Here is a 24,440-nt window from a genome sequence, read left to right as displayed (position 1 = left end):
GATGGTATACAGTTTCCTGGTGCGCTCAAACAAAGCACAAATAGCACCAAGGTGTCGTATAGCTTTCACGAGCACCGCGAAACAGCACTTTTACACTGCTGCACCGCAGCATCAACATGCACAGCTCAGCCCAAGATGGCGTCAAGAGGCGCCGGAACGGACGTTCCGCAGTTTGGCTCATACGGGGCGCCACCATCAAACTAAGATGGCTGCACCCAGGCATCGAAACTAAAAAGGTCTATAGTCGGGAGCGCGCTACCTCTAACCCGGCGGGCGCTCAGAGCCATCCGCTCAAAAGACCCCGCCGGAGTGGCGCAGTGGTTACGGCGCTCTACTACTGTTCCTAAGGATGCGGGATCGAATCTCGGCCTCGGCGGCCGCTTTTCGATGGAGGCGAAAAGCAAGGCGCCCTTGTGCTGGGCAATGTCAGTGCACGTTAAAGAACCCCAGGGGGTCAAAATTTCCGGAGTCCTCCACTACGACGTCTCTCATAGCTTTAGTTGCTTTAGGACATTAAACCCCACAAACCAAACCAAACTATCCGCTCGAAACTAACCCAAATTATGTATCTGTACTAGTGTAATCGTGTCTTAAGAATGCGATTGTGGTGCTTTCTCAATATTCTTCGATATTTGCTCAGTATACCTTTGTTCCACGATTTTACGGGTATGTCTTGCTCTGAACGCTTTTCGTTGTAGGGCGTGTCAGGTCTTCAGCTTTTGGTGTTCTCTTTTAAATGGACATGTTCTTAAAGCATAGGATGCTTTGTGCAACTGGTGAAGGTGGGCCCGTCGCTTCTATTGCTGTGCAGTATTAAACATTTGTTCATTGTGGCGTGCTGGTGATTGTCGCATTAACAAGGCCATGACATAAGTTTTGAAACTGCTTATTTCGTTATGTACAGTGTAATCCGCTTATAGCGGTACCTTATATAATAATATATTGCTTACTGCAATGAAATTCTTGGGATTTATCAGTTTTTTCATTGCCCCTGTGTAAAAATAAACCATATACAGTCAACGACCGATCATCCAGACTCCACGGGGAAGGTAAACAAGTCTGAAATATTGTATGTTCGAAAAAATGAATGAAGCAAAAATTACCTTTTTATTTACATTTTAGGGCGTCTGTTTCGGGATAGAATTTGTCAATGCGTTGCTGCACGCACTTCCGCTTACGTGCAACCAAATCTGTTTGTATGTCCACTAGTGTCATGCTGTCACTGTACGCTGATGCGAGGACTGCAAAAGCTCGAGTCAGATCCGTGTGCGAGGGCTCCACAGCACACGGAACGTCCTCATCAGAGTCAGAGTCACTGTCCAATGAGGGAGCACTTAATCAATTATTTCGTCATTGCTCAGTTTGGCACACGACGACACCACACTGTCGACATCTGTGAAGTCTTCAAATGTAACGGCGGCAGGAATGGGCAAGCCGCAGCCGCACAGGTCATTAATGGTTTCTGCATTGGAGCTCATTGTAGAAGGCGGCAGATCAGGCGGGGATTCTGCGATTGCGGCATCGGGCTCAGCACCGAAGGCAAATCTTGCATGACAGAAACAGTTACTGATTGTGTCCGCTGACACTGCCTTCCACGCATCGGCAAGGATGCTTATGGCCGACAACAAGTCCGCATTGTATTTTTTCCGATCGTCCAAGCACAGCACCATGCGGTGCAGCAGGCGGGAGCGATACAGCTCTTTAAATTCTTGATCACACCTTGATCCATGGGCTGTAGTACCCTGGTAGTGTTGGGCGGCAAGAATTCAATCTCAATTGCTTTCAGATTGCTGATCGAGGCATGGGCACTGCAGTTGTCTAAAAACAGCAGCACTTTGTACTTCTGCGATTCAAACTTTTGGTCCAACTTGCGTAGGTGCCGTTCAGACAACTGTTGAGGTATCCATGCCTTACAGTTCGCCTTGTACCAGACAGGCAGAGACCTTGTTTCTTTGAAGCATCTGGGGTTTTTTGACTTGCCGATTACCAGCAGCGGCAATTTTTCCGTCCCCGAAGCATTGCTTCCAACAACAACAGTGAGGCGTTCATGACTAAGCTTGCCGCCGTGACAAGGTTTTTCCGGACAGGGCAAGTGTTTTGTCTGGAAGCAGCTTATAGAAAAGACCCATCTCATCGACGTTAAGTGTTGTCTGGCGAGTAGCGGCTAAGCAGCGCTTCAAGTTTTTCACTGTGGTAGTTTGCGACCAGTGTGCTACTCACTGCACCACTTTCACCCCACATTTTTTTGAAGGCGAGGTCGAACCACTTTTTGAAATTCTTGAGCGAACCGTCGCTGAACTGAAATCCTTCGATGCCAAGCCGCAGTGCGAGGGTCTCAGCCTTATGCTTCAAAAGGAGGCCAGAAACAGGAACATGCTGAGCGACAGTAGCGTTAAACCAGATGTTCAACGCTTCTTCCAACTTGGGGTAAAGGCCTTGTCGTAGCCTTTTCTGTTCAGCTGTTGATGTCTTCTCCGTGGCCTCAGGAATCTTGGACCTATTCCTCATATAGTCCGATATTGTTTGCATAGAGACACTGAACTCACGAGTAACTTTGACTTGTGAATGGCCGCTCAGCACTTGCTGTATTATGGCTGCTTTCTTCGCCCTTGTCAGCGTCATGTATTTCCCACGTTTCGCCGCCATCGGCACGGACCGCGAAGGCACCGTTTGCGCCATTTGCCGTAGCCTGTTGTTATCAAACTCAAGCGAAACGTTGTCGTATGGCCACTTGAGCACAACGCTACTCACGCACGAGGCATTGAACAAACGAGCACAAACTGGGGGTGAGGACGCGGGGAGGCCAAACACACCCGAAGGACAAGCAAGACAAAGCAAGCAGTAGTGGAGCGCCGTCTGCTGTTCTCCCGTCGCAACTGCCCTGTCGCATCGTGGCCTCCGCGTTCAGCTCCGGCAATACCGACGGTGCGCTGTTTGCCTATCACGGAGGCCACAGTCACTTATTGCGAGTAGGCGCCAAAAAATGGCGCTCGTCTTCTTTTTTTTTTACTAGGAATGGCGACGGGGGAAGCGCGCGCATCAAGGCACCCTATTTGTTACCAGGAGTCGCGTGGAAGTGACCGCATGAGCCAGTGGTCGAAGGCGAATTAAAAAAATTTTGCACACACCGCAGTTCGCAGCCTGCACGTTGCAAGTGGCCGCCAAGAAAAGCGCTGCTCAGAGTCCGGATTATCGAATATAGAGCTGGAGGCTGTCCGAAATATCGGTCGACCTTATACATCATGTTTATGGGGCCACTGGCGGTGCCGCAGAGCTGTCTGAATAAACGAGCATGTCCCAATTATCAGCGTCCGATTTATCGGTCGGCGACTGTATAACGGATCAGTTATTGACAGCATATTGGATACAGTGACAGCTTTCCGGCCGACCAGAAGTTGTTTAACATGAAAATTTGTCAGTCTTTGATAAAAAATAAAGTAAGAAGAGATTGACATGAGAACTCGGCGTAAGTGCTGAAAATGGACCGATGTACGGAAATCCACGAGGAGGCATTGCATGCGGTTAGGAAATGAGCGCTGTCATCGTCACAATCGTGGCGTCTCCCGGCTGTCGATGCACATATGGTTCAGCCTTATCGCCGCCAATAGTGCCTCCGTGAACGATGGTGCCGGAAAAGACGACTGCAATGGTTTTCGAGGTGAAGCAGCAGATAAATAGGGACTTCCGGCAGGGTGTCAAAGTTGGAAGCTTCATAAAAAAATACAGGTATTCGCACTTTGCGATTTTAACGATCATCAAGGCTGGAGATGGCCTGCAGTTCGCCCAATTGCTGATCGGTTTTGTATACACAAAAGGACTACTACATGCTACTGGAAGTGATGGTCAGGGTGATTGCCAAGCTTTAGGTGCTGCTCAGGCGAGCGCAAATTTCATATGTTTTTAAGCATGCTTGTTATTTTACGGCTATTTATGTATCCTGTAATGAAGTTCTCTTTCCGATGATACATGTTCGACACGATTCACTCATTGCTGCCAAGTAGGCAGGCCTACATGCATGGAAGAATATGTAGGTGTGTTCTTTTCTTTTTCCATTCCAGATACAGTCAAACCCGGATAGATCGAACTCGAAGGGGATCGCGAAATAGTTCGATATATCGATAATTCGATATACGAAAATCGGCTTGTGACGGCACTTACGATGCGAAAAAACGATACCGTATTTGTCGCCTAATCAACCCACTCGCATAATGAACCCACCCTCCACTTTTGCACCCGAGAATTTGAAAAATAAAAAATGCGTTAAGACCAGCTCGCTCACATGCAAGTGATTGAGCGATATCAGCGATGAGTGGCAGCGACAGAGCGAAAAATTTCAAACTTGTTGGAACTGCGTCCCTCTTGCCGCTCGAGCCACCGCGACAGTCAATACAAGGTTTCTGTGTCGCTGCGGCAGAAATCGCGAGCGTTTTCGCGTGCATGTCGATGGCGCGCGTCACTCCATTTCGGTCGTCGCATCCACAGCTCATTTCTTGGCAGCGTACCAAGATGCTGCGCAGCGATAACGTCAGGACGCGTTTATCTTTTTATAGCTCCTCCGGTGGCGAGGAGCGAACTTGGCAGAGTGCCCGTGATGGCTTGATTGCACAAGTCTGGTTCGATTTATCACGCCGCGCTTGGGTGGGCGTCATGATCGCAGCAGCAGACTGCGTGCTTCCGTTGAGTCATACATGCCAAGATAAACGGCTCCTGCAAAATAAAAAAGAAAAAAAAAAAGCCTGCCGCTTCTTAACGTCCGCAGCTGCCATATCTTACGCTACGTCGCGCGTACAGCACAACGGTAAGAAAGAATGACTCTGAAAAAAGAGAAGAAAAACAGAGCTGCTGCTTCTTAACGTCCGCAGGCGCCATAGCCACGTCAGCCGCAAATCGCCGCGTGCAGAGGGTTCGCAACACACGCTGGAGAAAGCGTCCGACGTCTGTCTGAAAACGGGCTGAGCTGACTTGGCGCATGCGTAGCGCGTGCTGAAGGAGAGAGATAGCTCGGCAAAAGAATGGGCACACCCACGCACATGGCTTGCAAACGTCATGTGTTGGCGCGCGGGAAACGATAACTGCAGATGCGCGCGCCTTTGGGGGAATGGGTGCGGCACTGTCCAGAACTGTCCCCTCTCATTCCTTCCGCGCGTGGCTTGAAAACGTCACGCGGCAAACGGCCAAGGGTGATGCGATCGTCTTTGGAGAAGGCACACTTTCCAGTGCGGGGTGTGGAGTTCGATATATCGAACGACCGGTGAAATTGAGTTCGATATATGACGCGGCTTTCCTATACTTTTACATGGGATTTTCAAGGGGATAGACTGTATAACTAATTCATAATACAGTAAAACCTCGCTTATCCTGATCTCATTAACTCTGAAATTCGGTTAACTCTGACTCGCTGCGCGGTCCCGGCAAGACTGTGTATAGTTCAATGGCAGCAGACGCTCATTATCTCCGAGACATTTACCCGCACATCAGTTAATTCGGAGAACTCCGAGGATGAGGGACTTTCCTGCGTTATCGTGCGATGCAGCGTGGATGTGCATTTTCGCCCGAACTTTCGCCTAGAACTGCAACCAGACTGTGCCTGAATTTTTGCGCCATCTTGGAACTGAACCCGAATCGGAGCAAATAGGAGGGAGCGTTCTGAACCAGTTTGCGGTATGGTTCCAACCCACTTTCGCTGGCAACTTATTCATTATTTTTCTCTAATCGCTGCTTATAAAGCCCTCTTCTTGATTATGTCCAGAGCACCACTGCACACCGCTAACATCACAACCATATTGAAAACTCGTCCCTTGCAATAAGGTGACAAGAACAAAGGAAAATACATTGCCACACGCATAGCACCAACCTCGGGTGTCGGGCTATCGTTTCATCCTGAACACGGGTGGCCACTGCACTGTGCAGTGGCGTGGCTTACGGACAAAGTTGCCCCATTCAAGAGCCTTACTTGGAAGTGAAATATGGCATATAATTCATAAGTTGAGTTGCATATATAGATAAATAAGTATATAACCATGTAGAGTCAAAAACAAAATGACAACTATGTTAAAAAAGAATGTCATGGAAATCATTTCATTTTCCTATCCTTCTACAATGTTGCAATGAGTCACTAGCCCATACATAGCAACTGTATGCGACACGACGCCAGCAGATGCAATTTGGGTTGACCTAGGCGTCAGCTTATCATTCTGAGCCTCGGTCGGCTGATGATGAGAAGGCTACCTTGGGCAGCAATTTACTGGTCTGTTCTTGAGTTGTATCTCAACTTAGCACAAATATTATTCCATAAGTCGATTTCCCCTTTTTGTTCTCTTCCTTTTGCCCCTAGTGATGACTGCTTTTTTATTTTTCTTGGCAAGTTAAATTATGCTATTAGTGAAGCTCCGATATTTAAATACGGGGACTGGGTTGAACAACGAACCGAGTAGAATTATGGGTGGGAATATTAATTCACAACCTTTATTTGCTGTGCTATCGTTTCGGCCCATAGAGCTACGGTGTCGAAAAGAAAGAATGCGTTTCATTGCTTTATCCACTATCACTGATGCGAATATCTAAGACTGTTATCAGTGTACTATTGAGAAAAAACGTTCCTAATGAGCAACCTCGTCTACAGCTTGCATGGTGGCATGTGAGGTTGGGACAAAAGCCTTGAAAAGCACGCAGAGGAATGAGGTTAAGCGGATCGAAGGAACCTGCATATACAGCGACACATATAGTATATATGTCATTAACCTTGGGGTATGTGCCTGTTTCGGCCTTGATCCGATTTCAAAGACCTTTAGTGGGAGCCGGACAAAACGTTGTACATTTAGTTGCAGAGCTCCCGCTCTAACATAAATTTCATTTGACATTTTGTGTACCTTAAAAACGCAGCAGGAAAACTTTCATTGTGTGACAACTTCAGTTGGTTATATGCCAATGAAAATAATTATTTTCCCTTATCCTGCTCTAAGGGTCAATCACTTACTGCAGTGAAAGCTCATTATTTCGAAATTCACAGGACTGTGAAAAAAGTTCGAATTATCCGATGTTCGAATTATCGAATGGCCTCGAAAAAGCTGGCGAGAACCATTTGCATTACGGTAAATTTAACGTATTTACTCGCGTAACGAACCCACCCACATAACCCATCCACCCCCGATTTTCGCCTAAGAATTTGAAAAAAAGAAAAAGATGTCAATCGTTAGCGCGTCCCTCCGTTTCGCGCCGTCACAGTCCTTACACATTTCTTGGCAGGGCAGCCAAGGTGCAGCGCAGCGATAACATCAAGGTGTGTTTACCTTTTAACATGAGCTCTAGTAATGGGGGGCAGCAAACTTGGCCGAGTGCCAGTGCTTGTCCGGTTGTGTAAGCCTTGTTGTCATGGGCAATTGGGGCAAGCGTCGTCTACTGCCACTCAATTATTGGAATGCCCGATAGCAGCAAATGCCTTTTAAAGCGAGCAATGCTAAAAGCCGGCATCACGATCGCGGCTGACCACGTGCTGTCGTTGCCGGCTGATGGGTGGAAGAGTGGACTACTCGCAAAAAAAAAAAAGTTTTTCCTGCTTAACCTGTAGTGCCCATCCGAAATCATAGCTTTTCATGGGCATTGGCTGGGACCGCGCCGACAGTGCTTATCCGTATTTCGGAATTAACAGTGCTCGAATTATCTAGTACTTAGTTGTGCGTTTCGGGGTTTTGCGCGGAAGAGAGCAGGCAGCTGCTGCGCCAGTCATGGAGTCATTTAGGCTACCCACTCTCCATGGTTTTACCTGGATTCACCTTCTGTCCCTGTTCGGATGTGCACAGCCTCTAACTACACCACTTTTTCATTGGGGGTGTTTCTTCTTTTGCCGCATGCTCTGCACCAAGCTGCCCAGATGCGGTGGCAGTTTGAATTATCCGTAGCGGAACTGAATCCCGTTCGAATTAACGGGGTTTTTTGTACACAGAACTCAATGGAGCTTTGCTGGACCAAGCAATGTAGTTTGAATTGTCCGAAAATTCGTTGAGGTTCGAATTAACGAGCTTTCACTGTATAAACATTTTGATGAGGTCTGTACAAATAAGTTGAGCCCGTCCCACCTGATGGCAAAAACAATAGATGGACTATTCTGGATTTTCAGCTTTTAATATGCACTTATAAACAGAAAAGAAAGCTCAGTATTATAAAGTGTAGTTAACAAAAATTGCACCCAAGGTTTTTTTTTTCTTTCTGAAGCTGTTTGAATCGGTTAAGATAGAGTCAAACCAATTCGAACTGGAATGGAATGTGTTTCCTGAGCCGGAACCGAACTTGAAAAAATTCTGGTTCGACACCCTGCTGTCGACGCCAGATACGTAGCAGAAACTAGCAACGTGACAAAATATTCTGCTCACACTGAAAGTTAAAAATTATTTTTCTTGAGCTTTGTTTCAAAAAACCTAATTTAGGTTATATTTCTTGAGCTTTGTTTCAAAAACTTAATTTAGGTGTAAAATTATTCGCACTGCAGGCTCTCGTGGAATGGCATTACTCTCAGTCACAGCAGCTGTCTAGTCATGCCAGCGACTCACGATCATTTTGGCATCTATGTTCCTTGGTGGCTGCTTCTCCCATCGTGTTTATCTCTAAATTATTTAAAGTTGTAACTTAGCGCCTAATTGTTTAGACGTCAGTTGCATGCTCTACGTGTCTCCGTGCATCTCTGCATTGTGTATCCGCGCTCCGCTGTGTTAGCCATATTGTTTGTTTACATTTATCAGATTACTTGGCTTGGATTTTGATTGCTAAAGTGCTGCAGCACAGCCAGAAATAATGTTTTTAGTTTAAATTATCGTATAGAAAGATTTTAATCTGCTTTAAAATGCTACACACTTTTTTCAAAACCCGTTTATGCGCACCACTGTTCCTTAAGTGCAGTATTTTATCGCCGATCGTAATTGCCACCATTTACGAATGATGTTTTTACTGTGTAGCACCGAAAGAAGCCGAATGATATTCGATGCATTGAATGACATTAAATCTGCTCGTGTGGCAGGGGTATTACTTTGTCAATGTCTTCCCACGTCTTATTCTTTCTTAATTTTTATTGTAGCAGCATTCTTTTTTTTCTCTCTTTAGTACAGAGTACCAGGAAAGAATCAGAAGGCTGGCCGAGTACAAGAATGCTGTTGAGGAGCATGGTGACTGGAGAACTTTCTGCCACAGGCAGAGAGAAATGTAAGTGGCAGAAGAGTGTGGTCAGCTCAGTTCAATTGTTCAGTCGTGTCCGACTTTTTGTGACCCTATAGACCACATCACGCCACGCTTTCTGGTCTCTCACTATCTTCCTAACATTACATAACTTTATCTGCAGCGCCTCGAGGATGCCATTTAACCATCGCGTTCGCTGCCTACCCCTTCTCACGTAACTCTAAACCTTTCCCAACGTTAAAGCTTTCTCCAGCGATTCCTCTCTTCTGATCAGATGACCAAAGTAGCTGAGCTTTAACTTTCCTTTTGGCTTTAGCCTAGCCGCTTCATTCGTCCTGGAGCTATTAGGAATTGCCCTTTGTTCATCCCCAGTAACATGTGGGACGCCTTCCAACCTGGGTGGCTCATCTTACGGCGCCCTATCATTAATGCTATTGTGACTGGCCATAGGGTTTTCTTGGCAGAAAATACTGGAGTGGGTTACCATTACCTTCCTCAGTATTACCTTCTCCAGAGTGTAGTATTAACCCTCTAATTGACGCCTTTGTTCACGAAATTTCAACCAAAAGAGTCGTTTAGTGCCCATAACTGCCTCTGTCGGCTCAAACTTTTTATTGGACAGGGCCCTACTCGATGCAAGCTGGACATTGTGTGCCACCAAACACATGACGGCTGCGCTCGTCAGGAGCCAGAAATAACAGCCGGCTTGTGACGCGCCTGACTAGTTTAAGTCTGCTAGGTGGTTAAGAACCACATCGGTGTTTAACGTACGTTTTAGTCATTGCCCTTTGTCGTATGTAAGATGTAACTGCATGTGTGTAGTTGTGCATTTTAACCAGATTGTGTATGAGTAATGAAGTAAATTCACTTTGTGCTCAGGATTCCACAGCTTGATCCCGACGTTCCTTTCTACATTCCTGAGGAACTGAGGCAGAATGAAGCAGCATTGGAAGCGGTCCTTCAACATCATGGCAGTGTTTGCGGGGCCAGCAATGCAGACGTGAATGAAACCATATACCAGTGCGTATGTTTTCGTTTTAAAACCTTTGTGTACGTTCCCGAAAGGATAGCTTTGCAAACTGTTGTTTGGGGCAAGCTAAAAAGAATACTTTTTATGTAGAACTTTTCAGAAAGCTCTTGGTTTGTGGCCATTTCCCAATTCATATGCTCGAAGTCACAAACGGGGAAAAAAATGTTTTTCTGTTTAATGTTTCCAATAAATATATGTATACTTTTGCCAAATATCAATAGAGAAGGTTTAGCAAACAAGAAAAGATGCACTGTACGAGCGAGGAAGCTTGGAATCGCGTGGCATGGGGAGCAGAGCAGCAGGGGCTCTACTGTCATGGCTCCTAATTCAGACCGTCCAGTAACCATAATGGTTGGAACCAGAGAGGCCCTGGCTAATTTTTCATTTGCCAGTAAGTACCTTTTATGTGGGTAGAAGTCTGCAGGTACTAGAAAGGCACCTCGGGTCTTGAACCAACAAATGCTGGCCTTCAGAAGTGAAAGTGTCCGTAAAGGCCTTTGTACTTGAGCTGGTTGGCGTCTTTGGGACATGGCTATCTGGGATTTACATGGTATATTTTCCGCTTTTTATGTACCAAGTATCGTTTTGATGTAGTTTAGCCAGTGTGTTGAGCTTATTCTTTTCCATCATTCTTTCGACTCTTTTTTCTTTTTAAGTAAGTGGCATACTTTTTATTTGTGAGATTCACCCAATGAATTTTGCAGGCTTATGCACTGCTGACAACTCTCAACCTGTGCTAGTTCATACTAGTTAATAGCTTAGAAGCATAAAGTGTGCTTACAACAACTGCTCTTCACATTTTTTTAGTGTTGCCTCTCCATCTCTTTGGCTTGGGACAGATTGCGTTTGAGTACGTGAGCATTTTACACCTTTGATTCTAAATTCATATTAGTGCAAAGCATTGTAATGTTAGTTTGGTGGCACTCGGTGACAACAGCTATGGGCAGGTGCTTCCGCGATAAGATAGTTAATTGCTTTTGGCCCCTTATCTCTGAGCCAGTTTAGATTTAGTACGGTAGGAAGCAAGAGGGATTCTATGGCTCGATTACCGCCATGAACATTTTTCGCTATTGCTGCCGCCAAGTAGTTCTTTGGGGGCCAAGTCAGCCCAGTGATGCATGAGTGATGCTCAGTGCTTAGCGCTACTTTTTAGTAGACAAGGCTTAGCTGTGGATTAAATGCTTATGGTGGTGCACGTTGGATGGTATTATAACATGGCAGTGCCGGCAGCTGTGTACAATTTTTTACATTTTAGAAAGGGGCATTTTTCACCCTCTCATGTGGCAAACAACTTGCTCCGAGAATTGCCATTATTGCTGTCATATCTGGGGGGCAGTTTTCTTAGCAGTAGCCATTTCAGTCATAAAGTTGGAATGGTGAAGCCCTCCTGCCTGACGATTTTGGGCCCAAGCATTGGCCCATGCATCTTACCGGTACTCATCTATGGGCTGAAATGTCGAGACGGATGAAAGGGGTTCTACTTAAGTTTAGGAGAACACAGACAGCTATAAAGAGAAAATGTTAGGTGTAGCATTAAGAAATAGGAAGCATGCAGAGTGGGTCAGGGATAACTCAAGTTTAATGACATTCTGGTGGAAATCGAAGAAGAAATGGGTAGGACATCTATTGTAAAGAGAGGATAACCAGTGGTCGCTGAAGGTAACAAATTGGATACCAAGGGAATGGAAAGAGCAGGGGGTTGAAGGTCAAGTGTGGAGATGAGGTTGAGAAGTTTGCAGGCGTCAAGTGGATCCAACTGGCACAGGACTGGGTTAACTGGTGGAATATGGGAGAGGCCTTTGCCCTGCAGTTGCCGGCTGGTGGTGATGGTGATGATTGGTTAAAAGAAATAGTTAGAAGAGACTGTTGCATCTGGCCAATGGTGGTCCCCGTGCAGGCTGTTTGAAGATGTCATTGAGAGCAAGGGACCTATTTCCATCGATGACAAGTGCTTGGCCGACGAGGTGGCTGCTTTTCCCGAGGCAGCCCAAAAGGTCATTGCACAGGAAGGCGGTCTGCAGAGCTTCCTGCTTCGGTCTTTACGCTTCACCTTTGATGGCGACATTGTGCACACTGCACGCATGCGACCCAGGGGACCCAATTTCAACCGGTTTGATCAAGTGCCAGTACTCGATGATGGCTCGGAGTATCAGGTGAGAGCAGTTCATTGTTTGGCCATTCTACATTTAAATCTGGATAAAGTGAAATTGAGAAAATCTTTCAAGAGCGTTAGCTCTTATCATGTTTGGTGATTTCGTGTTTGTCCGGGTCTGCCACGTGACCACCAGAGTTCGAAGCAGTGTTCACCATGGTGGGTTGCCAGGGCGGTGGCCACCCTAAGGCTCACCCAAGGTCTCATGATGCCACCCAAGATGGCGGCATAATTAGTGATCACGTGATGCTTACGTCATAATAGTGGCATAGTTTCGGATTTGGAGTCTAGAATAGCAGCCTACCACATGATGTCACAATCCAAGATGGCAGTCTGCTTTGGAATCGCGTGGCAATGACGCCATGATCCAAGATGGCAGCATAGCTTCGAATTTGAAATCTAAGGCAGCAGCCTACAGCCTGTGGCTTACCTCAGAGCAGATGACGTATGGGGGCAACCAGCAGAGGTCATGCGTCGGCGCGTGCAGCAGCCAATAGCAATTGCCTGTGGTGCAACGACCTGCCCAGGCAAGAAATAAATGTGCCCGGCAGACCTTCAAAATGTGGCATTTTTGAGGAAGAACAAGGTCAAGTTGACAAGAAGAAATTTCAATAGAAGATTATTGGGAGTACAATGAAGGATGAAGTTAGGTGCACATGGGAGAAGTGGAGAAAGAAAAAGGTGCACAGATGTGAATTATTAGTTCTCAGTGCAGCATCGTCTCTGTCTATGCATGTGTGTTTATATCTTCTGTGCATTGTTACCTGTTCAGCTGCGTTTTTCATCATGCATGTGAATTCGACAGTTGTCGATGCAGTATTCAGTAATATTCAAAAAAATCTCTAATATCAGTTTCTCAAATATGATTTTAATATCAAACATGTTAATTTCGTATTTGAAGTTCAGAATATTTGCTCACCCTAATAATATACCTTTTCCTTTCAAAAATCGATGCATAATCTCGTCTAATTTCTATGAGGAATGTAGTTGATCTCAGAAGCCTAACGAACTCATTGGTGTAAGTGGACCTGCAAAATGACCATTCTTAGCATCACTTGATGGCTGCTGCTGACAACCTTTGAGCCCTTGCGGACAAAAGGTAAAACTGGGCAAATGAAGCAGGACAAGAGAGGATGAAATAAAATATGCCAACAGGGGCGCAAACTTTTCCAACTGTTTAGTTATGACCGAAAGCGCATGCTATAGGGACCGGACAGCTGAACGGGTGGCGCCGCCTCTCGGCGCATCGCTCAATCGCTGGGGCCGGCGCATTGGAGCATGCTGTTTGTCGTTGGTTTGTGTGGAAATTGGAAATCCTAAGGTTTAGATAATGTGCGGGAATATATCCTCAAGAGAGCAGAAAGTTGGGCTAGTTGTGTGAATATGTCCAGTGAAACGAAGTCTGGCAAAACGTGGTGCGTTGTTGGCTGCACTGGCAGCTACGCAAACTCGTCGGGCGCTTTTAAGTCTATTCTTTTAAACGGGTTTCCACTCAGCATGAGTGGCGGGTGACCTAAGCATAGTTCTTTGAAAGGTAGAGGCACGAATCTACTTATTTGGCTACTGTGTGGTCATGGAAAGTGCCGAATTTTTAAAATTCCGCTTGCTACCGGATGCTTTGTGCCTTCTGTTCCCCAGGAGTGACGGCACGAGTGTCTCGGAGTCGAAGCCGCACTCCTTCATCTTTAGTCACTTTATTGACAATTGGAAATCCAAGGAACCCAACAGCGTAAGTTACAACGCTAGCATTTCCCCGCCTGCGTACAAGAATATCCCAGCACGGAAAAAGAAAAGGCAGCTCCACCATCGTTGTTCGGGCTGCGTTACGATCTCCAGTGATAAGGAGAGACAATGTTTGTGCAGATACTTTCGCTGACATAGTCATAGATAATTTACTCTTTTCTCTTAACAGAAAGAGCAGATAGGAGACATAAACAATTCCTATTACCATGATCTTGTCATTTTTCCTCTCTTCATTTGTCCACCAGAAATTCTGCTGAGAGCTCTGCATTGATACTCTTAGAATTTGTTAACATTTGTTTGTGGCATGTCCCTCTCGCCTAATAAAATAACTTATTTCAGAGCTCAATCTGCTGTCTGCTTCATATAAAAGTCGAACAAGAAAAAAATACAGTTCGTGGAAACGAGCATAAACGTAGCATTTCTTTTTTTTTAATTTCGAAGGCCATGTAGCAATTTTTTTTTTCGCATTCACATTGCACCTTACACAGGTTTACGTATTTTCTCAGCAGCGCCCATTTCCCAGCCCGCCTAAATACATGTTTCTCATTGGCGCTTTAGCAGGCATGAGATTTCCTGATTGTGGCGTAGTAAGACGAGATCGTTTTACCTCTCTCAGAAATTGTTTCTATGGCCAATGTAAACAGATTTTGCGGCTGTCCGGCAAGCTGCAGTGAAAAAGTTGTAAAAGGAATGGCTTTCAGTTATCCGGATTCCTTTATGTGCAAATAGAAAACTACCTACATGGTCGTGTTCCCTCACACTCATCAGGTATCGAGGTCAGGTATCGGCCCCGCAAGTTCGTGGTACGCTGAGAAAGTAGAACACCTTAGCGAACCAGCCATCAGAGGGATTCATTTAACAATAGAACGCTCTCTTAGTTGTCAGTTGCTTATCTTACAACACCTCACACTGTGTGTGTGTGTGTGTGTGTGTGTGTGTGTGTGTGTGTGTGTGTGTGTGTGTGTGTGTGTGTGTGTGTGTGTGTGTGTGTTTTCGATTGTATTTAACAGTTTGACGGTATTGGACTACTGCCTTCAAATGTTCAAGGCAGCTGCGGTCAATCGCATTGAACTTCCTGCGCTGAGAGAACGCCTAAATAAGCAAAAGCCAAATACTACCAAGATCTTTCTATCATGGCAAGCGTCCGAAAAAATAGGGCTGCTGATAGCAGGACGTTTAATCTTTTTCTTTTCACAACCGCCGCAGCACATTGAAAGAAAGGTATTTAGAATATAATATTTTCTAAGTCAATTATGTGTCAGCTCAGACGTGTTTAACAAGAGCATTCGTATATGTAAAAATGATGCTGAGGTGGTATTACTCATTTGGCTTATATTAGGATTAAGTTTGATAGTCTCAAGGCCGGGTTCAGTGAGCTATTGTAGCGTAATTGTGCAGGAAGTCCTCGAAGTATGTGTGTTTGCTTTTCCAACCATAAATCATCATCATCATCAGCCTGATGATCCCCACTGCAGGGCGAAGGCCTCTCCCATATTTCTCCACTTAACCCGGTTCTGTGCTAGCTGCATCCACTTGACCCCTGCAAACTTCTTAATCTCATCCGCCCACCTAACTTTCTGCCGCCCCCTGCTACGCTTTCCTTCCCTTGGAATCCAGTTTGTTACCCTCAGCGACCATTGGTTATCCTCTCTTCGCACTACATGTCCTGCCCATGTCTATTTCTTCTTCTTAATTTCCACTAGAATGTCGTTAACTTGAGTTATTTCTCTGACCCACTCTGCACGCTTTCTATCTCTTAATGTTACCCCTACCATTTTTCGTTCCATAACCCTCTGGGTTGTCCTCAACCATAAATAGGATCCTACTTTTGCCTTGCTTGTTTTTCTCCTTTTACAGCTCTCGTTGCAAGGTTGAAACTGAAATGTCATTTGCTATTATTCTACTCTGAATCGTTTGAGCCTAGCTATTACCAAAAAAGACAGGTGCAGCATATTTTTCATTTTACATGAATGCTGACCATTACAGCTACCGCTACTACGGCGCCACGGCTACACGGCTCGGCGGTATTTGATCTTCAGGCAGGTTTTGACTAGACCTAATATAAGATGAAAGCGCAGCGCAGGCATAATTCCCATGTTCGAAGTCTTCTTAAGTGCCTAACGAGGGTGTTCCTAGTGCATGGTGAAATCACGCGCGCGGCATTTTAGAGTATATAACAGAAATACCTTGCACTGGGCGGTTTAAAAAAAAAAAACAAAAAAAAAATGCACGCCCTGCCAAGGACGGCCCTTTCCTTTTTCAAGATTTCCCAGTCAAAAAATACTCCTTGCGATTACTCAAAGCAGCTCAAAGCCACACCGCAAAACGACGGGTAGGGAAATGCTGAAAAACGCCTCGCAGAACGGACATGACTGCGCCGCTCAGCTGCCTCAGCATTCCGCTGCTCTGTTCCGCCGAGGCGATGGTGGCGCCATACAACGGGCGCCCGGTCCCTATATATGTGAGGAACCGAGGCATGCAGCTACTGCTGTCATTCACACAAGAAGTAATAAAATGTAAGAATGCTATGGTAATTTTCTTTAACTTTATGGGATGAGTAAAGACAATGCAGATGAAAGAGTCGAAAACAGTGGTAAGGTTGTAAAACATTGTGTAGCTGTATGGAAAAACAATGGTGGCGTGATGGCATTAACGGAGCTGAAAAGTAAATGTGAATATTAAAAGCAGAGAAGAAATCCTATAAGGTAAGAGAACAATGGCAAAATGGAAAAACAAGGAACAGTTATTGCGGTGAACATTAAAACCAGGTAAAAAAGAATTGTCAGAAACAATGACTGGATTGGAAATAACAATGAACAGTTGTAAAGGTCAACATAATACCATGAAACAAATTCCAGACCTGAAAAACAGTTAACAACTAAGGTTGGGGCATGGAAGACACCAGAAAATTTACAAGTGGCCTTCCAAAATTGCCATTTCATTCGAGTAAAGCGAATTAGCTGGAGGACTGATACATTTCACACCAGTTTTCAAAATGTGAAAAGCTTCAACAACCCCCCTTTCTTTCTTATCTCTTGATATAAACAAAACCGTGGTTTTGCACCAAATTGATGTGCAAGGTACTTTGTTCTTTTCCTTGCCCCTTGCCTTCACAGTTTGTCTGCAATGAACCAACTAATAGTTATGACAGCTTGCATTGGGCGATAAGAAGGCAAGCTTTAAAAACCTGAATAGAATGGTGTCTAGGAAGAAAGCTGCATTCCGGCGTGATGAGTGTTGCACGTCATTTCGTGTATTGGTTTCAGTTAAAGAACAGAGCATGAAACATTGTGTATTCTAGTTCCGAATTAGCTTTACTCCAGTGTGTATAAAGATGTCCTCCGTGGTAGTTCAGTCTCGTTAGCATTTTTTGTTAGCTTAGCTGGCAGAATGACTGCCCCAGAAATACTATAATCCCTGCTCTGAACCTCGGATTACAATGGATTTTCAACTGCAGAGTTTCTGAGGAAGCTGTACAGCTTTCTTTTGAACTTGTGTGGTTGTTCTCATTTCGATGCTGATGAACACAGACCTCCTTAATCTCAATCTCCGTTTCCAGGACGATGAGGAAGAATGCGAGGGGACTGATGAGGAAGAAGAATATGAAGAAGTGGAAGCCACTGGGCTCGAAGAGCCATCGCAGTACATCGAAGCAGTCGGTACCATTGAGAATGCTACCGGCTCTGCAGAGACTGTGAGCAGCAACTCGACAGCTGACCCCAGCTGCAGCTTGAATCCCAATGCCAAGGCTTTCGAGCTGCCTCAGCAGTCGATGGCTCTCCCGCAGGAGAGTGCGCAGCAGCCAGATATCTCACTGGCAGAAAAGGAACCAATGCCACTGACGGCGACAGCACGTGCCGGCGCGGGCCGGGAGGTGGTCGCCCAGAGGTTGCTGGTCGGGTTACCTCCAAAGCAGCTGGGCGAGTCTGTCGTTGTGGGCATCAATGCCTTCAACAATCCGCTGGTGCCGAGCTTGCTGAGCATGATAAACGGCGGCCTCCAATATTGTAGGCTTGTCAACAAGTCCACGATGCACGACATCAGCGTCCAAGTTGAAGAGGTGCGTGTTGCTGGCAAATTTTTGGGTCCTTTTGCAAATTTGAAATTTCGCGTGTTCTTGCATTTGGTCGCAAGAAAGGGCAGTTGCTTTCCTTTTTTTTGCTGTCACATATGCAGAAAAAAAAGGTGGAAAGCTTAAGCCATGAAGTGATTGAAAAGCATCAATTGAGTGATGGATGCAGTTGTGTTATTCCTGGCATCGCATGCCTGCCAATCCTCTTATTTGCTGTGAAGAATTTCAGGAGGGGGGTGAGGGGAGACAACAAGGTTGACGACTGGGCACGTTGGTAGGGGTTCATACTTAACCAGCCAAAGGACGAGACACAGGAAAGAAGAGGACAGGACAAGGCTGGACTAGCAACTGAATGTTTATTGATCAGAAGGAGTCTTAGTTGTTTTCTTCTGATCAATAAACATTCAGTTGCTAGTCCAGCCTTGTCCTGTCCTCTTCTTTCCTGTGTCTCGTCCTTTGGCTGGTTAAGTGAGGGGAGAGTATTTGAACCGCATTTTTGTGACTTTTTTTTTTTTGTTTGATTCGCATGCTTTTGCACGTGTTGTAAGTAGTACTGCTGCATGATACTAAGGTTCTTCATGAATTTTTCGCTGTTTCTTCATCCCTCAAGCAACCTAGGCTTGACTTTGACATCACCACCACCTTTTGACTGTAAAACCAGAACAGGTCGATCCTTATTCCACCTTTCCACCTGAAATAAGCGACCCAAGTTGGCAGCTCCTGTCAACTTCATGCGATATTATGTGATCTCTTTAAGTCTCGCAAACAATTGAAGAATCTATGCTTGGCCATGTGAGCTGCCAGCTACCATCTGCCAGTGCCATGCCTGTGATTCTTTGCTCACAGCGCTGACGCCTGTTACTTTGGGTAATGAGGCCTTCGACGCTATTGCGTTAAAAGGATAATGACCTGGTAGAGAATTAATAAATAATAATAATTAATAATCAATCCTTTGTGCAGCTGCCTGTGCATCCTCCTGGGCGCATATTGTGCACACACTGCAGATCGGAGCTTTTTCCTATGCAAAATAAAAGCACTGCCAGCTTGTGAAAGGCATCGCGTGGTTGCTGTCAGAGAAAAAGTCGAGCGAGGAGGCTAGTGACAGGCTGAAAAGAATGCCACTATCTTTAATATAATATGCCCTGGAGAGAGAAACTTCGTGTCCTGCCCATGGTTACAAGATAGATGAGAATCTTGCACAGCTTCTGGCCTGTAATGCATTTTTGATGATGCTAAGTGCCACCCGGCTTTTTTTGTTCCAGGCAAATGCAGATGCAGAGGAGTTAGTTGCACTGAGAGAACGGAGTGAGGAGCTCGAGTGTGAAAACTCTCGCCTCAAGGAGAAGCTTGAGAGTGCCCTGGACAACTCGGCCCAGTTGCAGAGGAAGCATGCACTGGAGAACAAGAACAATAAGGAAAAAATGGAAGAATTGAGAGCTGAAGTGCAGGTACTTTAGAGCCGATAGTCTTGCACGTATAACAGTCACTATTGGCTAATGTGAGTAGGTCGCTTGTTATGATGCTGAAAGGTGGGCATGTTTTGGGAGCTTTACCTACACTCGGTGGAAAGCAGTGCGTAAAAGGTAAAACGGCAGAAACTGCATCTTTGTGAATTTCACTCTTTCCTAAGCTCTTGTCGATCACTGTTGTCTCCAAAAGGAACTGCTGTGGGAATGTTCATTTGTGATTCTTTGCAAGTGTGAACCGATTTCAGTCATTTCATTCTCATACGCGGACATAAAGGACATAGCCTCTTTGGTGTTTTTTTTTTTTTTTTGTAATTGTTTGTGTGTAATTGGGCTGGATGATTTTGTTATAACAAAAGCACTGCTTTGCAAGGTTGTTTTTGCTGATTGCATTATCACCTTTTTTCTTGGGTTCATTCTAGACTGAAAGACAGAACCAGAAGAAGGCAAAAACTGAGATGGAGGCTGAGATAAAAAGACTGCAGCAGGAACGAATGAAGCTCAAAGAGGAAGTCCAGCAGCTAAAAGCCAGCAGGTTTGTTTTGGTTTCTTCGTTGTATGAAAAACAAACAAAAAAAAAGCTAGGCATGTGGATATTTTTTCACTCATCTCCGAAAAAGGTTGACTACCCGCCGGTTACAGTGGTCCAGTGGATTTGGAATTTTACTTCTGGTGCCACAGTCCAGTCCCAGCCATGGCAGCCGTGTTTCGGTGGAGGCAGGATACGGTGATGCTGGTGTACTGTGCAGTGTTAGCAAACATTACAGAATCCCAGGCAGTCGAAATAATCCGCAATCCTCGGCTACAAGTCTCTTATGTTGAATAGGGTTGTTTTTTCTGCAACTAAACCTGGGAAGAGCAGTATGCAGTGCACATAACACTGTTGAAAGGAGGATGCGGCAGTAAATTGGGTGATGGGGCCTCTTGTATGGTGCAGTGTTATTTACACTCAACTTTCTACTGGTTCAGTTCAGTTCAGTCGTTCAGTCGTGTCCGACTCTTCGTGACCCTATGGACCACGCCACGCTTTTCGGTCTCTCACTATCTTCCTAACATCACATAACTTCATCTGCAGTGCCTTGAGGATGCCATCTAACCATCACGTTCGCTGCCTACACCTTCTCCTGTGACCCTCAACCTTTCCCAACATCAAAGTTTTCTCCAGCGACTCCTCTCTTCTCATCAGATGACCAAAGTAACTGAGCTTTAACTTTAGAATTTGACCCTCCAATGAGCATTCAGGGTTTATGGTCGACGATGTCGACTGATTTGATCTTCTGGCAGTCCAAGGAACTCTCAAGAGTCTTCGCCAGCACCACAATTCAAATGTGTCAATTCTTCGGCGGTCAGCCTTTTTCACAGTCCAACTCTCGCATCCATACATCACAACTGGAAAGACCATAGCACGAGTTATACAGATCTTGGTTGGCAGACTAATGTCTCTGCTCTTTACTAGGCGGTCAAGGCTAACCATTGCTCTCTTTCCCAGAAGCAAGCGTCTCCTAATTTCATGGCTGCAGTCTCCTTCCGAGGTAATCTTGAAGCCCAAGAAGAGAAAATCTGTCACAGCTTCCACTTCTTGTCCATTGATGCTCCAGGACTTGATAGGGCAATACGCCATGATCTTTGTCTTTTTAATGTTCAGTTTAAGCCCAAACTTCTCACTCTCTTCTTGTACGCGCATCAGAAGTCTCTTGAGTTCCACTTCACTTTCTGCCATTAATGTGGTATCATCCGCATATCTAAGGTTGTTGATACGTTTTCCAGCAATCTTCACTCCAGCTGAAGACTCGTCCAGGCCGGCCTTCCTCATGATGCACTCTGCATATAGGTTAAATAGGCAGGGCGACAGTATGCAGCCTTGCCTCACTCCTTTCTCAATCGAAAACCAATCAGTAAGACCATGCCCAGTTCTGACTGTGGCCTCTTGTCCTCCATACAGGTTCCTGAGGAGACAGATGAGGTGAATTGGAACTCCCATCTCTTGGAGAGCTTGCCACAATCTGCTGTGATCTACGCAGTCAAACGCTTTCGCATAATCAATAAAGCAGAAGTAGATGGGTTTCTGGAACTCTCTTGCTTTTTCCATGATCCAGCGAAGGTTGGCAATTTGGTCTCTAGTTCCTCTGCCCTTGCGAAACCCAGCTTGCACGTCCGGAAGCTCCCGATCCACATACTGCTGCAGCCTATCTTGGAGGATTTTCAACATCACTTTGCTAGCATGCAAAATAAGCGCGATCGTGCGGCAGTTGGAACAATCTTTGGCACTGCCTTTCTTTGGAATGGGGATGTAAACTGACCTCCTCCAATCCTGTGGCCACTGCAGGGTTGTCCAAATCTTCTGACATAATGTATGCAGAATGTTAACAGCGTCATGGTTGAGGTTTTGAAGCAACTCAGCTGGAATGCCATCAATTCCGCTAGCTTTGTTCTTAGCAAGGCTGGCTAAGGCCCATTCAACTTTACTCTTCAGGATGCCGGGCTCGAGATCAGTAATCACAACAGTCTTATGTTGGGTTTGCACATTCGGGTCCTTCTTGTACAGTTCTTCTGTGTATTCCTGCCACCTCTTCTTTATCTCTGAGGCTTCAGTGAGGTCCTTGCCTCGTTTGTCCTTTATCACGCCCAGCTTAGCACAGAAGCTTCCTTTGATATATTTGATTGTCTTATACAGAGCTCTTGTGTTCCTTAATTGGCTGTTGTCCTCAACTGCTTGGCACTGTATGTTCAGGAAGGCATTCTTATCTCTCCTTGCTATTTTCTGAAAATCCGCATTGAGAACCTTGTATCTTTCTCTTTCCCCCATAACTTTTGCCATCCTCCTTTCCTCAGCTATTTGCAAAGCCTCTTCAGATAACCAGTTTGCTTTCTTGCATTTCTTTTGCTTTGGAACTACATTAGTAGCAACTTCTTGTATTATATCACGAACATCAGTCCACATCTCTTCGAGCTCTCTGTCTTCTAGATCTAATTCTTGAAATCGATTCCTCACTTCCACAGCATATTCTAATGGAATTTGATCCAGATCATACCTGAAAGGCCTTCTAGTTTTCTGCGTTTTCCTCAATCGAAGCTTAATTTTGGCAACAAGAAGCTGATGATCGGAGCCACAATCGGCCCCAGGCCTTGTTTTTACTGCTTGCATAGCGCTTCTCCATCTCTGCCGGCAAAGAATATAATCGATCTGATTCCTGTACAGACCGTCCGGTGAAGTCCATGTATACAGGCGCCTCTTGTGCTGTTGAGAATCAGTATTCGCTATGGTCGGGTTGTTTTCTTGACAAAACTCTACTAGCCTCTGCCCAGCTTCATTTGGCTCGCCAAGACCGAACTTGCCTATAATTCCGGATATTTCTTCACATCGACCTTAGCATTCCAGTCTCCTATGAGAAAAACAACGGCTGATGATGGGGTGTGGTCTAAAAGGCATTGTAGGTCCGCATAAAATCTCTCAACGTCAGCTTCTTCAGCAGTAGTGGTCGGTGCATAGACTTGGATAACTGTTATGTTGAAAGGGTGACCTTGGATCCGAAGTGAAATCATTCGGTCGTTTTTGGGGTTGTACCCTAGCACTGCTTTGCCCATTCTTCTGTTTACTATGAGAGCGACCCCATTCCTTCTCCTGGATTCGTGCCCACAATAAAAGACATAATGGTCGCCGGAGTTAAATTCTCCCATTCCGGTCCACTTGAGCTCGCTGATACCCAAAATATCAATGTTCAATCTGTCCATTTCTCGCTTGACGACATCCAGTTTACCTTGCGTCATAGATCTTGCATTCCATCTTGCTATGTGATATATCTCCTTGCAACATCGGACTTTCCGGTCGCTTCCCGACACATCCACAACTGAGCATCCTTTTGGCTTTAGCCCAGCCGCTTCATTCGTCCTGGAGCTACTAGGAATCGCCCTTTGTTCATCCCCAGTAACATGTGGGACGCCTTCCAACCTGGGGGGCTCATCTTCCGGCGCCATATCGTTAATGGTATTGTGACTGGCCATAGGGTTTTCTTGGCAGGAAATACAGGAGTGGGTTGCCATTACCTTCTCCAGTGAATCACATTTTGTCAGAACTCTCTGCCGTGACCTGTCTTTCTTGGGTGGCCCTACACAGCAGAGCTCACGACTTCATCGAGTTTCGCAAGCCTCTCCGCCACGACAAGGCAGTGATCCATGAAGGGTATTCTTACGTTTATTGCTCTGCGTTATGATTGCTCTCTGCTTGTCGAAGGATGCACATTGAAATTTCATACTGTGTTTCACAGGCAGTCAGTGGGGGTGTGCTTGTTGAAGGATGCACGTTGAAATTTCATTCTGTGTTTCACAGGCAGTTGGTGGGGATGTGCTTGTCGAAGGTTGCACGTGGAAATTTCATTCTGTGTTTCACAGGCAGTCAGTGGGGGTAAAAAAAAAAATTCACTAACCTGGAGTTAACACGAAAGCAATCTGCATGGCCATGCTTAGGTTCGGCTTGAAAGTAGAGACATGTCTTTACTGCACATAGTAGTTTACTCTGTGGTTCCAGCTTTATGTCATAGGGGGCACTTTTGGCTCCCTCTCCCTCTTTTTCCTATACAGTAAAAGCTCGTTAATTCGACTCCCGTTAATTTGGAAAATCTGATAATTCGACCTTCGCGCCTGGTCCCCAGAATATTGTATAGAAGTCTATGGGACGAAACTCTCGTTAATTCGGACGGATTTGACCGCACAAAGAATAATTCGGACAACTTCGGGCAGCTACCGAGGCTCGAAAACGAAAATAAGACGAACGCGGCGCAATAGCGATACCCAAAAGCAGCATCGCCATGGACA

The 24,440-nt window shown here is 45.5% G+C and overlaps 1 protein-coding gene across 7 annotated transcripts in view; it reads left to right on the top strand.

Annotated features, from left to right (window-relative positions):
- Positions 1-24,440, top strand: part of LOC146186570 (uncharacterized) — a 181,568-nt gene that overhangs the window by 85,478 nt on the left and 71,650 nt on the right. For all 7 annotated transcript variants that reach the window (XM_084607282.1, XM_084607279.1, XM_084607277.1 and 4 more), the window contains 6 exons: positions 9,094-9,192; positions 10,045-10,185; positions 12,093-12,348; positions 17,650-18,150; positions 19,425-19,610; positions 20,051-20,163. In XM_084607282.1, coding sequence (XP_084463408.1) covers positions 9,094-9,192; positions 10,045-10,185; positions 12,093-12,348; positions 17,650-18,150; positions 19,425-19,610; positions 20,051-20,163 — 1,296 coding nt within the window. The remainder of the gene's footprint in view (positions 1-9,093; positions 9,193-10,044; positions 10,186-12,092; positions 12,349-17,649; positions 18,151-19,424; positions 19,611-20,050; positions 20,164-24,440) is intronic.

The sequence above is a fragment of the Amblyomma maculatum genome, chromosome 6, assembly GCF_055883805.1.
Source record: "Amblyomma maculatum isolate TAMU_Amacu chromosome 6, ASM5588380v1, whole genome shotgun sequence".
NCBI classification, from domain to species: Eukaryota; Metazoa; Arthropoda; class Arachnida; order Ixodida; family Ixodidae; genus Amblyomma; species Amblyomma maculatum.
This window is presented reverse-complemented; position numbering and strand designations above follow the sequence as displayed.